Source organism: Alligator mississippiensis, chromosome 5 (genome assembly GCF_030867095.1).
Source record: "Alligator mississippiensis isolate rAllMis1 chromosome 5, rAllMis1, whole genome shotgun sequence".
Taxonomy (NCBI): domain Eukaryota; kingdom Metazoa; phylum Chordata; order Crocodylia; family Alligatoridae; genus Alligator; species Alligator mississippiensis.
In genome coordinates this window covers 207,042,538-207,055,323 of record NC_081828.1, presented here as the reverse complement: position 1 = coordinate 207,055,323, position 12,786 = coordinate 207,042,538, and the positions used below count along the sequence as shown (strand labels likewise).

General features: G+C 47.6%; 1 protein-coding gene and 1 non-coding gene across 3 annotated transcripts in view; both read right to left on the bottom strand.

Annotated features, from left to right (window-relative positions):
• Positions 1-12,545, bottom strand: part of PRKAG2 (protein kinase AMP-activated non-catalytic subunit gamma 2) — a 339,594-nt gene extending 327,049 nt beyond the window's left edge. The window contains exon 1 of one of the 2 annotated variants that reach the window (XM_019499071.2): positions 12,395-12,545. In XM_019499071.2, the coding sequence (XP_019354616.1) occupies positions 12,395-12,496 (102 nt within the window). In that variant the 5' untranslated portion in view covers positions 12,497-12,545. The remainder of the gene's footprint in view (positions 1-12,394) is intronic. The other variant, XM_014608994.3, reaches the window with a different exon arrangement.
• Positions 4,629-4,791, bottom strand: LOC132251084 (U1 spliceosomal RNA). Its single transcript, XR_009462885.1, has one exon. It is a non-coding gene; the product is annotated as a U1 spliceosomal RNA (small nuclear RNA).
• Positions 12,546-12,786: the final 241 nt, after the last annotated feature.

The window sequence follows — 12,786 nt, the reverse complement described above, 5'->3', positions numbered from 1 at the left end:
CTATTCAATTTGCATTTCCACTGCAGACTCGGTGTGCAATCTGAAACTCTCTGTTTCAATTCTTCTATGTGCACAATGGGAATAATACTACTTCCTTTCTCCTACCTCTTGTCTCTAGATGTCTCCTGAAGACTGTAAACTCTAACTATTCCTATATACATTTAAAAGCACCTAGTACAATAACTCCCCAGTCTTGGTTGAACGCTATAGTGCTCCAAGAACAGGTAACTAGGTTTCATTGCAGTGTACTGCTGCATTAAAGATACCTAATATTTCATCACTTGCAAAGTTAAAATAGTGGCAAGTTTACAAAGAACATTGTTTTTGTACAGGAGGCCTGGGGAGCCTTCACAGATCTGCGTCCTCACCCTTTCAGCACATGCTTTTCCTCCCAGCCTTAGGCAGTAACTAGCACGCATTCAGATGGCAGTGGTGATAATTCAGGGCTCCTAATCTTGAACTATTTTTCCTTCTGCCAGATCATTTCATTCTCACGTCCATCACAGAAGACACGATTAATATTTGCTTATAGCAGCAAATCCTACTCTAACCAACTGGTGTTAAGGAAACAGTGCTGAATGATCACTCCAGAGGCTGAAATATTCTTTGAAGAAGCCAGCTTGCTCCAACAACTGCTACAGGATGACAGCAACTAAGCACTCTGCGTTATTCTCCTCATCTTCCTTGACCCCAGAACCTGACTTGAAGTCTTGCCTCAGAGCCTAATTCTTCCCCACAGTCCACAAACCCCAGTTTACCTTGCCATGGTTTCATCCAGTCTTGCCCCCTAAGGTTAATATATTATCTACTAGCTAGCTGCCTGTCAAGAATGACTGGGGGGTGGAGAGTGGGTGGGGATGGAGCCCTGTGCACCCCCCATTCATGCCCACTCCCCCTCCTCTCCTGCTGCTTGGGGTCCGGGCCTGTTCCCCCCCTCTCCACCGCAGCAGCGGGGGAAGGGGAGGAACGGGTCCGGGCCCGAAGTGGGGGAGGACCGGGACCGAAGGTGGGGAGAAGCCAGGCTGCTGCAGCGGTGGGGAGCAGCAGGCCCAGGCTGACCCAGTGGCGGTGGCGGGACAGGAGCGGGCTTGGGGCTGACAGGGGAGAGGGGTGGAGGAGAAGTGGGCTCGGGCCCAAGTGGGGGAAGAGGCCTGCTCCTCCCATCCCCCAGCCAACGCCGAGTTGGGCCATGTCGGGCTGAGCCTGCTGTTCCCTCCCCCGCCGCAGCCCGCCTCTCCCCCTGCGTTGGGCCTGGACCCATTCCTTTCCTTCCCCCCACCCCCCCCCACCACTGCCACAGCATGCCCACTCCTTCTCCCACCACCGCCAGGTTGGCTCTGCAGGTGGCAACAACAGAAGTGGGGAGGAGTGGGCTGAGGCCAGCACCAGTGACCTGGCCCCCTATGCAGCACCCCGACACCCCCCCCCCCCCTGCTGCCATCATCACCTCCAGGAGGGAGGAGACCAGGTCTGGTGTCCCGTGTCCCTGCCATCACAACAGCGCATTGCCACCTGTCTGAACGCTTCTTCGCACTCTGATATTATTTTTAGTCATTACAATGTAAAGAATGAAGGTTCCTAAGGGTAGGAAAAAGATGCTGCATTTGTCCTGGGGTAAAATGTGCCTCTGTTTGTCCCAGAACAGAAAAATCCCAGGATTGACATGTGCACACATCACTCATCTAATCGAGGTATAGCGAGCAGCTGAATGAACGGTCACTTCTCTGCCATTTATTCACCGATGCAATCCCAGGATAAGTGTTCAGATGCAATTGCAATGTTTCAGAAAAAAAACTTTTAGTCATTCTATTAATCTGTGAAGCTTTTTGAGATTTGTCCCAGGTCAACGGACATGGACATCTTAATGACTGCACTTTGTCCCAAGATAAAATGATTTATCAGCCCGGGACAAATGTGATCCCTGCTTATAGCCTAAAGGGAGGCCAGTCTACTATTTTGGGATCTAACTAACAAGGCTGAATCCCATTACCCAAACCCTTGGGAGTCAAGGTAGTAACTGATCACTGGGTCATTAAGGCACATTCCTCAGGTACTGGGTTTTTGGTTGTAGCCGTGTTGGTCTAAGGACATAAGCAGACAAGGTTCTTTGGGTAGATGTGATATCTTTTATTAGCCCAACTGAGTAGTTGGAAATAAATTCTTTGCAAGCTTTTGAGCACAATCTCCCTTCTTCAGGCATAGGAAGTCTCTGAGAACAGTCCCATGAGAACATGGGATTGTAAAACATCCCTTGCAAAGAAGGGGCTAAAAACACATGGGTGTGCTGATAATTCAAGTTACCAGTGGAGCAGGTATACAGCTGCTTGAGTTACAACTCATCAGCCGCTAATCAAATAATGCTGTAGGTGGAGTGTTGATTGAAGTGTGGTTCTCTGACCTGAACAAGAGTAGCATGCTCACGGAAATTTACCAGTATAGAAAAGACAAGCACCAAGGATCAATTTCTCATTACCAAAATTAACCTTCAAAGCTCCACTACAGAACAGAATCAAAAGAAAGGCAGAAGCACAACAGGCACTCATAAAACAAAAATGGAATTTATGAGCAGAGACGCACATCCCACATGTAATTTATTATAGGATTAACATTAAGAAGGCAGACAAAAAACTATAGAACTAATATGGCATGGACTAATATGCAAGTGGTATCATTAATGTGATATGGCCCTATATTCCCCACCTCCCATTTTCTATTGAGCTACAAAACTGGCCTTATATAGCTCCTGTTACTGTACTCTCTCAGAGTATACATAATGTTTATCAGGCAAGGTTCTTTGGGTGAATCTGATATCTTTTATTAGACCAACTTAAATAGTTGGAAAACAAAAATATCAGATTCACCCAAAGAACCTTGTCTGCCTATGTCCTTAGACCAACACAGCTACAACCTACACCCCTGGAAATGGAAATGCGCTTAGGCCCAAATCCACATAAAATCAGCTTCCAAACCTTACCACTGAAGTCAACAGGAGTTAGGCACCTAAAGCCCTGTGGGTCCCAGGGCCAAATGCCCTGCCCAAGGCAGCACAGGATGTCTGTGACAGAACACAGAACTAAACCAAATCTGCCCCAAATCCCAGTTTGGGACACTAACCACAGTCATCATTCCTGTGTTCAAGTTTGCTGTTGGAGAATCAAGAGCAATTTTATTATTTAGAGTCTCAGCTGCATACTAGCTTGAAAATCTGTCTGCATATTCTCTAATACTTTGTTCATTCTATACAAAAATCTTCTAGTTACTTCATAATATTGAAGGGAGTGCATATACATGCACCACTAGTCCCTACTTCTGGAATGTAAAATCCATACATCTGTCTGTCTGTCTAGAGGCTCACAAAATGTATAAACCCTGATACCCTGACAACTGCTAAAAACAGATTTTGGGAACAGAAGATCCCAGGTTCTCCTACCATTAATGATGGTAAAGTCTATATAAATACTGTATAGTACAACCGATGACCATAAAATATATGTTGCAACAGATTTGTTATGCCTCCCATTAAACTAACCCTGCATAATATAAATTGTCAAGCTAAATTATCTAAAACAATATAAGGAACTCTATGTACTATGCTATAAATCCTCAGCGACTGAAGGCAGTAACGAGTGTGTTGTACTGCATTATGGTTCTCTACTACCTAAAAAAGGTAGGAGAAAACCACCCGTTCTCTATTTTCATATAAAAATATCCCCTGTAATTTACAGGGTTTGCAGGATACAGTATTCCATGCACAAACTTTAAACGGAAGCACTGTATCCCAGAGACTGAGATATGTAAATAGCAGCAGCTTGGATTTCTTCCCACAACCATCTACCTGAAAAATAAGCACATCAATCCAACTGCAGTAGAAATTGTTTTGTGTTTTTGCCACCCATTACCATTTCTAGAAATACTGCAGGGGTTGCACAGTACCACACAGCCAAACAACCACTTATTATATAGATTTTATATACATCTCCCACTCCCCCCGCCCCCCTATTTGCCTGAATAAGATGAGGTCCCCCCACCAATCACCATGGGGAAAAAATGCCCTCATCTTATATTTGTATACCAGTAAACCTCCACTCCGCACCAATAAATACACTGGGTATCATTACACTGCTGCTCAAAGCAGCAAGTGCTCAGTCATGGAAATCAACTATGAAGTTGACTAAATGCAGCTCATGCTGAGCATGGCCATAAAACACTTGGCCTAGGTGGACAAACACACTGCTGTGAACCCTTTTGTGTGTGTGTAGCCCTTAAAAAAAAAAACGGGCAGTTGTTCCCCCAGGAGGGAACAAGCACTGGGCCTGAATGTACTGCAATATCAAGCTGGCACTCAGAGAGGCTGAAGTAAGCTCCGATAGCCTCCCCTGGTGCCAAAAATGCTGATTTTTTTTTTTGGCTTTACACCAAATTCATTCCATATTTCAAATTGACTCAGCCAAGTCCAGTTGTTCATGTCTGTGCGGCCATACCACCAGGCAAGTCTCATCCCTGGGACTTCTGATACTCCCCAAATCCATGGCAGGCATCCTGTGAGAGGGCCCCAAACCCAAAGGCACTGGAGTTAGGATGCCCCCTACTCACACTTGCTCCTAGCCACAAGGCCAAAGAAGTAAGCCATGGGGAAAGTGCAAACACAATCCCCCATTACCACGACATAATGCAGTCAAGTTTCCTACACTTGGGAAATTCACCAGGGTCAGCCTGCCCAGAGTGCAAGGGACAGGCCTCACCCTGGGAAAACCAGCTGATCATGGTATCTCCCCTGCTGATGGGAACTTAATTTTAGTTAAAAAAAAGTTGGTTTCCAAAGCCAAAGCAGTTCCAAATTACATTCCAAATTTTGACTGAGCAGAACTCAATTGTTCGAGTCCATGTAGCGCTATCACTGGCAAGTGTCCTACCTCCCAGACTCATCAGTCTTAGGCAGGGGCGATGCGTAGTGCATGTCCACCCCCTAAGCGTGGCGGTGTACCCCTACAAAAAGGCGCCGCTGACACTGTTGGCGGCACCTGAGGGCAGCTGTTGCTCGCCACCCCACTGCCATCCGTGGGCAGTTTGCAATCCCCCTGGTCAGCACTCGCCACCCCTCCTCCCCCCACCGACAGTGCCAGCGGTGTCTGTGGGAGCTCCCGCTTACCGCCACCATGCTCCCGCCACCGCCGTGCCCCCCCCCAGCTGCCAGAGGCATGCGTCATTCATGGTCTGGGGCTTCAGATACTTCCAATCCATGGCAGGCGTCTTACATGCAAACCTCAAGCCTGGAGGGCTTGGAGTAAAGTTGCCCTCTAGTCTCGCTTGCCCCTAGCCAAAAGGCTGAACGAGCAAGCTAGAGGGAAAGCCCAAAAGCAATCCACCATCACCATAAATTGTGTAGTCAAGATCCTCACATTTGGAAGCATCTGTAGACTCTCACAGTGGTGAGCTTGCCCGCAGTGCAAGGGACAGGCCTTCCCCCTTTAACTACACTTGAGTCATTCAAGGCCGAGTAGACCACCTGGGTGATGACAGTGTTGATGGGAACCTACTTTTCATTTCTTTTTTTGAAATGTCATGTCTCAGGCCAAATCAGTTCTGAATTCTATTGAGTAAGCAGAGCTCAACTGTTTAAGTCTGTGTGGTGCTACCTAGCACACAAGACCACAGCCAGCAAAAATCCCCACAGATACATGGGGAGCCCTGCAGGCCAGATGACATGGCACAGGGACTGGATCTGGCCCGCAAGCTAGGGGTTGAGCACCCCTGATTTAACTCCACTTCTATGGTCAATGAGTGCTATCTGTTATAGTTGCATAGCTCTCAAATGCAGTGAGGTTGCACCATGGCCACATGAATGTTAAGGATATACGTTAAGGACATACGTTAATCCACAAAATATTTATTATTGGAAAATGATTCAGGAGTAGGAAAGCACACAGCTTGTTACTGGATTGGCATAAGGTGGGAAAGAGGAAGACCTATTCCTCCCCTTGCCCATCCTGTCACACACACATCATCTCTTTTGACTTTTTAACTGAGCATTTGCTAAGGGTGTCACGAAGACTAACAGGGCCTCACAGTGCCATTGAACAAGCCCTTTTCTAAGCTGACCCAAGCATCTGAATGAAGGGCACACAAGCAGGATGTCTGTGCATCTGTATGAAAATGCTTTCTTAACCCTAATTTATTTTCTAAAATAGAGTGACTGACCTTCCAGTGTCCTTACTGGTACAGAAGAGCCCTGAAATAATATACCACCCATGGACCAGAAAGAAGTATGTTATATCCAAGGTATGCTGTATCTAAGCAACATCAGTGCTTCATTTACAAGTGTGAAAGCAAGCCCCTCCAGAGAGGTGAGAAAAGTGAAGCACAGCTGCCAAGGTTAAGAGACAAGACTTGTCCTAGAGAGACAGAGAAGGGCTGGAGTCAGTCGGGTTCAGAGGCTTGGGCCCTGGTGGAAGGCGAGGGAGTTATGTTGCTATCAGGCTATGGATCAGGCTCTGTCACAGATGCCTGGGGTCATTCTGGGCTGCAACTGGAGCCACTCACATCTCCAGCATGTCAGCTGGTGCTTGCTTCCACAGACATCAGAAGACCACCCTTGCACCTCAGTGTGGCTCCTGACACCACCCACCTCTGTCTCTGGGTGCTATGACAATCCCCCCCCCCCACACACACACACACACGCATGCACACCTGGGATGTGGTGATGAGACAAGCAAAGAGCACCACCTGATGAGAAGGAAACGTTATCTGCAGCACCAGCAAGGCTGTTTGGGAGTACCTAATAAGTGCTGCAAACAGCATGTGGCTGGGGTTTGAAAGTAATGTGCTATATCCAGTGAGCTAAAAACAGTGCTTTTTGGTAGGTGATCAGTTGCTCAGGCCTCAATTCTGTAGCTTGGGACACTAAAGGGGACAGAAAGTACATTGCATGCCATGCAGTTTGCTGAGGAAGTCCACTGTAATTTTAAATGGGAAGGTTTAATTTTTATCACTATGCTGGCACAGAAATGGCAAATTAACCAACTTCCTCATTCCTCTTCTTCACACTCATTTTCAGCTGGAGCCAGTTCCTACCCCTCCCCTTCTCTTCCCATGCAGTTTGCTGCCACTTCTAAAATCTCCAACAACAACACAACAAGATACACGCCTCTGGCAGCTGAGAGCCTAGGCTCATGATCCCTGTCTGCTCAGCTTCCCACCCCTCGCCTGGTTCTTTGATGCTCATGCTTCACTCTTCTGAAGCAATTCATCTTGTTCTTGCTGGCCTGCAGAGCTCCTGGGTTGGGGGTGACAAGAGGGAGGGCAGGTTAAATCAGAAGTACAAGGTAGAGAAAAGGGATGTGGTTTAAAGAAGAAATTGCACTTTCCATAAACACTACCGGCTGATCAGCTCATGATGCGTCTTGAATCAGAAGGGCTGACAGTTCTTTCTGTTATCCCTAGCAACTGCAATTATTAGATGCTACTCCTTTTGCAAAATCTTATTTACAATGCAGTTGAAAAGTTCCTGTGCAAATTCCAATGTTCCCCTTTGCTTTCCTCAAATCTCTGGTCCCCCCCATGAAATACTTAAAGCACGGTGTTCGGGGCACCTTTTTTCTAGATGATGAGAGGAGAAAGCAGGAACAGATCAAGATTCAGTTTTAAAGAGGTACTTCCCTCTCCTCTTCCCCTGCAAAGAATAAGGCTATTCAAATAAGTTTGTTCTGGGATAAAAGACACTAGCAGGTTCCCTCATGAATCCTTTCAGAAAAATTCACTAGCTGAAATTTTCATCTGCTTCTGTCAGTGGTAAACTCTGACTAGAGCCCCCTTGCTTGTTGCTCTGTACATTCATCCAGAGACAAGAATTAATGTACAAAAACCCAAAAAGGAAGAAAAATACTGTATTTTCTTGCTTATAAACACACCTCCAAATATAACACATGCCCTATTTTTGGTAGTCTCCAAGAAGGAAAAAAAATGTCTTGTAGTATGGACAAATACCAGAGTTCTGGGGTCTCGGAGGCAGACTGGCGGTCATGCACTGAGCCTGGGAGCTGGGTCCCACGGTCGAGAGCCAGGAGCTGGGAGCTAAGTGCAGGGGCCAGCATGATGCGGCATATCAGTGTTAGGGCTGCATAGCGAGGCACTGCCCAACCCAGCATGCCAGGTCCAGCCCAGCCTCTGGGGCCACCCATGGTCCCAGACTACAACCACTCACTGGCTCTGGAGCCATGTTCTGGGTCAGGCTCAATGCACCAACCAGATCCATTCACAGACCAATCCTCCCAATCCAGCACACAAGTAGAGAGGGGGGCTGCCCACAGGAATATGGTGGTGGGGACAGGGAACAGTAGCAGCATTAATTGCCATGGCAATTTATGTTGCTGCTGCTCCACCACCCCCAATTTCCAGACATGCGGGGAGTCCTTTCCCTTGCATACAATGTACATCCTGATTTTCTCCAAATGGTTTTGGGAGAAACGGTGCAAATTATGTGAGAAAAATACAGTAATTATAAATGTTATTTATTATTTATTTACTCTGCAGCCACACTGCTTTGCTATAGTCAAATAGAAGGAGCAGATCTTCAGCTGGTATAAACTGGTCAGAGCACTAATAAAATCCATGAAATTAGAATAATGTAAAATATCTGATGATTTGCCTTGTAGTTCCTCTGTGATAATAAAAATGGGTAGAAAGCAGGGAAGATTTGCACCTTATAGACCAACCAAAATAGATAGCTATAGAGGATACAGATAATATAGGTATAGCTATAGCACAAGTTTTCATGAGTTGAACAGCTGACTTCATCAGATGCTGGGAAAGGACATGCCAAAAGCAGATTATAAAGAAGAGGTGCATTTATCTCCCTCTCTTATACTCTGCTTTCAGCACGGCCTTTCACAGCATCTGATGAAGTAAGTTTCAGCACGTGAAAGCCTGTGCGTGTGTGTGTACACATAGCAAACATACACACATATACACACCCACATACCCCTATTAGTCTATAAGGTGGAAATCTATCCTGCCTTCTACTTGACTTCTAACACAGCTAACTACATCTCTCTGATGATAAGATGGGGAAAGAGTTCCTAAAATGCTTTGATAAAAAGTGGGGAAATGTACAGAGCTCTTGCCCAGCCACCTCTGGTCTCCAGAACAATTATTTATTACCCACCAAACAAATCCTTTACAGGCCCTTCCCACTGTACCAGTGTTTCTGTCAGGGCAGAACAGGTGGCATTAAACACTTCACTGAGCAGAACAGAAGCTTTTTTATTTATTTATATACAACACACACATTACACCCCCCCTACAGGTGTTATTTGCAGTTTACTGTGAAAATCTAGTTGTTCTTTTGTGATTTTTTACAATAACAAAAAAAAAATCACTTTCTAATGTACTTGGGTCTAATCCAAAGAACTGTAAAGTATTGGCAATTTCTGCCCTTTTGAAGCTGCAGGTACTCAGCACTGGTCAGGGTGAGGTCCTTGGGGCAGATTCCACTCGGTTACACTGTGGGAATCCAAACTACACTGGACTCGAGTTACACCAGTGTAAACCCAATTTAAGTCAGAGCAGAATCTCGCAGCAACAGCTTATTCCAGTGACATATTAGAATTGAGCAATCCTCTAAGATTACTCAGGAAGAGTACCAAACTCTCTGCTATGAGCTGAGTCAGACAATTGTATCCTCTCCGAGAACAGAGATTACAGTGCTTTTAAAAGATGTACCAAGCAACAGACGCGTGCAACTCCAATTATGATTTGTTCTGTTGCCTTCTAATGGTTTTAAGAACTAAAATCTTTGCATTAGAGATGAGCTACAGCCACAAAGTGGAGCTTTATATCTGAATGCTGGCAGACTCCAGGCATATTCAGACCTGGGGTTTTCTTTCTTTTCTATCTCTGCTTTAAGCATATAGAAAGCATCTTTTCACAGTTTCAGAAAGTGCTGCTGAGATGGGGCTAAAGTCTGCTCCTCTTTATCATCTCTCATATCAGCTCCTACGATGATATTATGGTCAAGCTAAATTCATTGTCTGTCATTATAAATTACTTAGATAACTGCAAAGAAGGAAAGCTCATTGAGCCAGCCACTAGTTTAGCAACTAACTTACTGCCATGCTAGAGGAACACGGTGATCTAAAGCTTATCTCAGGCTAGTACACGTCAAGATGGCAGAAGTCAGGAGCATCCAGCTTACAGACACCCTGTAGACCGCCAATCTTCCCAAAAGCTTAACTTCACTATCCCAGAACAGATGCCTCACATGGGCAGAAGGAGGGGCAGATTCAGCTCAGAAAGCAGTGGCTCTGAAAGAAGTGGGTATATTATGTTCTTGGTTCCTCCCACCATACTCATCTGAAACAGGTACAATCCTTCCACAGTGACCCAAGACAAAACAGGCTTTTTTCAAGCTCATCAATTATTCCCACTGTTTAGGTAACTCCTAAAAAAAAAAAAAAAAAAAAAAGGAAAAATCTGTAACAGAGAACCTTTACACCTTCCATTCAGGTATAACTACTGCTAGCTACATTGTTTTGCCCTTATATGTAATCCCATTTTCATGTAGTTTTTAGACTTTTTCTGCTTCTTGCTAATGATTGTCAATGCTTTCTAGGGCAGCTTTACCAAATGGCTCGGATTAACATCACTATGATACCAAACAGTATCAGACTTTTAATCTTTATCATTTCTTTCTTGTAGGTCTCTCCCTTCATGTTTTCTCTTCCATCTTGCTTTCCATGCACACCTTATTCTTCCCTTTCTTTGGCCTTACTTCAAAGATCTCAACGAGCAAGAATTAAGTCTCTCAGCAACAGACGTGATCTTGCAGCTAGACGAAGAGGAGGAGGATAAGCATAATAAAAAATACTGCCTGATGAAAACTCCCTTGACAACTACAGAAGCACTGACAGGCGCCACTGAAATAATAGAAATCATGCTCCAAAACAACAGCCAAGAAAGTGTTATGAAAGAGGAGAGGGAAAAAAACCACAGTCTAAATGGATCTTTTCAAATGCAGATTCCACTGTCAAACCAGAAGGATGAGGGGAAAAAAAACACTCAACACAATTAAACCGCAACATACCAGAAAATAGAAACCTGCTGATAAATATATAGCCACACCTGAAATGTCTAGGCCCTTTGATCCATTTGTAGGAATGCAGGCCCCAATTTCACTAAAAGAGGGAGGGGATCTATCCGCTTGGCAAGGGGAAGGAGAGGCAGGTCTCAGTTGCTCCTAGCTAAATCAGTGTTGAAACTCTGACTGCCTTGAGCGACAGCAAGATCGGCTCTTTAGCAGCAGATATTCACATATCTAGCATTTGCCAAGTGACAACCGACATTAGCAGGCTGTTCAAGGGAGGCAAAAAAAAATTAACGGACATGGAAAATGAATTATCTTCTTTGTCTAAAGGTTTTCCATTGAGGACAAAATTGAGGCTGGAGAAGAAAGGCAGCCTTGAGTTTTAGGGAGAAAAAATAAAGAGCCAAAACATCTGACCTCTCTTTTTAACTCAGTCCAAGACACTGATTTGGAAAGTCACTTGGGGCATTTGTACACATGCTTGTGCGGCAGCACTGGGTGCTTTTGAAAGCACGCGGCGCTGCGGCGCATACAAATCTGTACAAGCAGGAAAATGCGAGTCAACGCTGACGTTTTGAACTAAAACACATCAGAGGTTTCTTGCGCATTTTGCCACTTATCCAACTGCACGCGAAGCAGCACGGCGCACGTCAGTGCACGCGAAAAGGTATGTGTATAAATCCCTCTATGCCTCAGCTTCCCCATCTGTAAAATGGGAATAATCGTATGCTTCAAGACCATCGGTTGACGGTTGTTAAGTTGAGAAGTATTACCGATATCTAGACACCCTAGCGACAGACGCGTTGAAAGCCCCGAAGCAGAGACGGGATTCGTTTCGCCTGATGCCGCCTGCGCCGAAACGCTGCGGGACGGGAAGTCGGCGCGGGGCGGCTCGGGGCCTCGCGCCCTCCCGAGAGCGGACAGCCCCGCGTGGACGCGCGGCACGCAGCCCCACGCCGCCCTGCGCCCATTCGACACCTCCACTTGTCTGCACCCACCAACCACGGGAAACCTGGCACGGAGCATCCGCTCCCGGCGCCTTGCTGCGGCCAAGCCGGGCAGGGCAGGGCAGGCGGCGCGGCCGGGCGCCCCGGGCGGGTGCGACGAGCCCGGCTCTCGCAGCACAAACAGGAAGAAACTTTCCCCGCGGGCGGGCGGGCGGGAGGCGTGTCGCATTTCCCTCGGTGGGATGGAGGGGCGAGGCAGGGCCGGTGCCCCGCACTGCCCCGGCGCGGAGGGGCGCAGCTCGGCCAGGCCTGGCCCCCGAGCCGAGCCGAGCCGAGCCAGCCGTCCCGGGCGCGGCGCCGAGGCACTTACCGGGATGTGCACCCGCAGCGCGCGCTTCTTGTGGCCGGGGCCCTTCCTCCCGCCGGCGCCGGCCGCCTCCTTCCCGGCGGGGTCCATGGCGGCGCTGCCCATGCCTCCGCGGCCCCGCACCGCTCCCCCGGGCGACAACCCGCTACAGGCGCCCGGCCCAGCCCCGGCTCCGGCCCCCGCCCCCGCCCCCGGCAGGTGGAGCCAGGCGCCGCCGCCGCCTCGAGTGCAGGACGAGCCGCGCCCCCGCGCCTTGGGCGGGCCCAACGGGCCTCCCTCGCAGCGCCCGCAGGGGCGCCGCGCCGCGCCTCACGGCCGCCCCGAGGGCCGGGCTGGGCCGGGCCGGGCCGGCAGCAGCGGCCCACGAGTGTCGGTTTGAAAACAAAACGGCATTT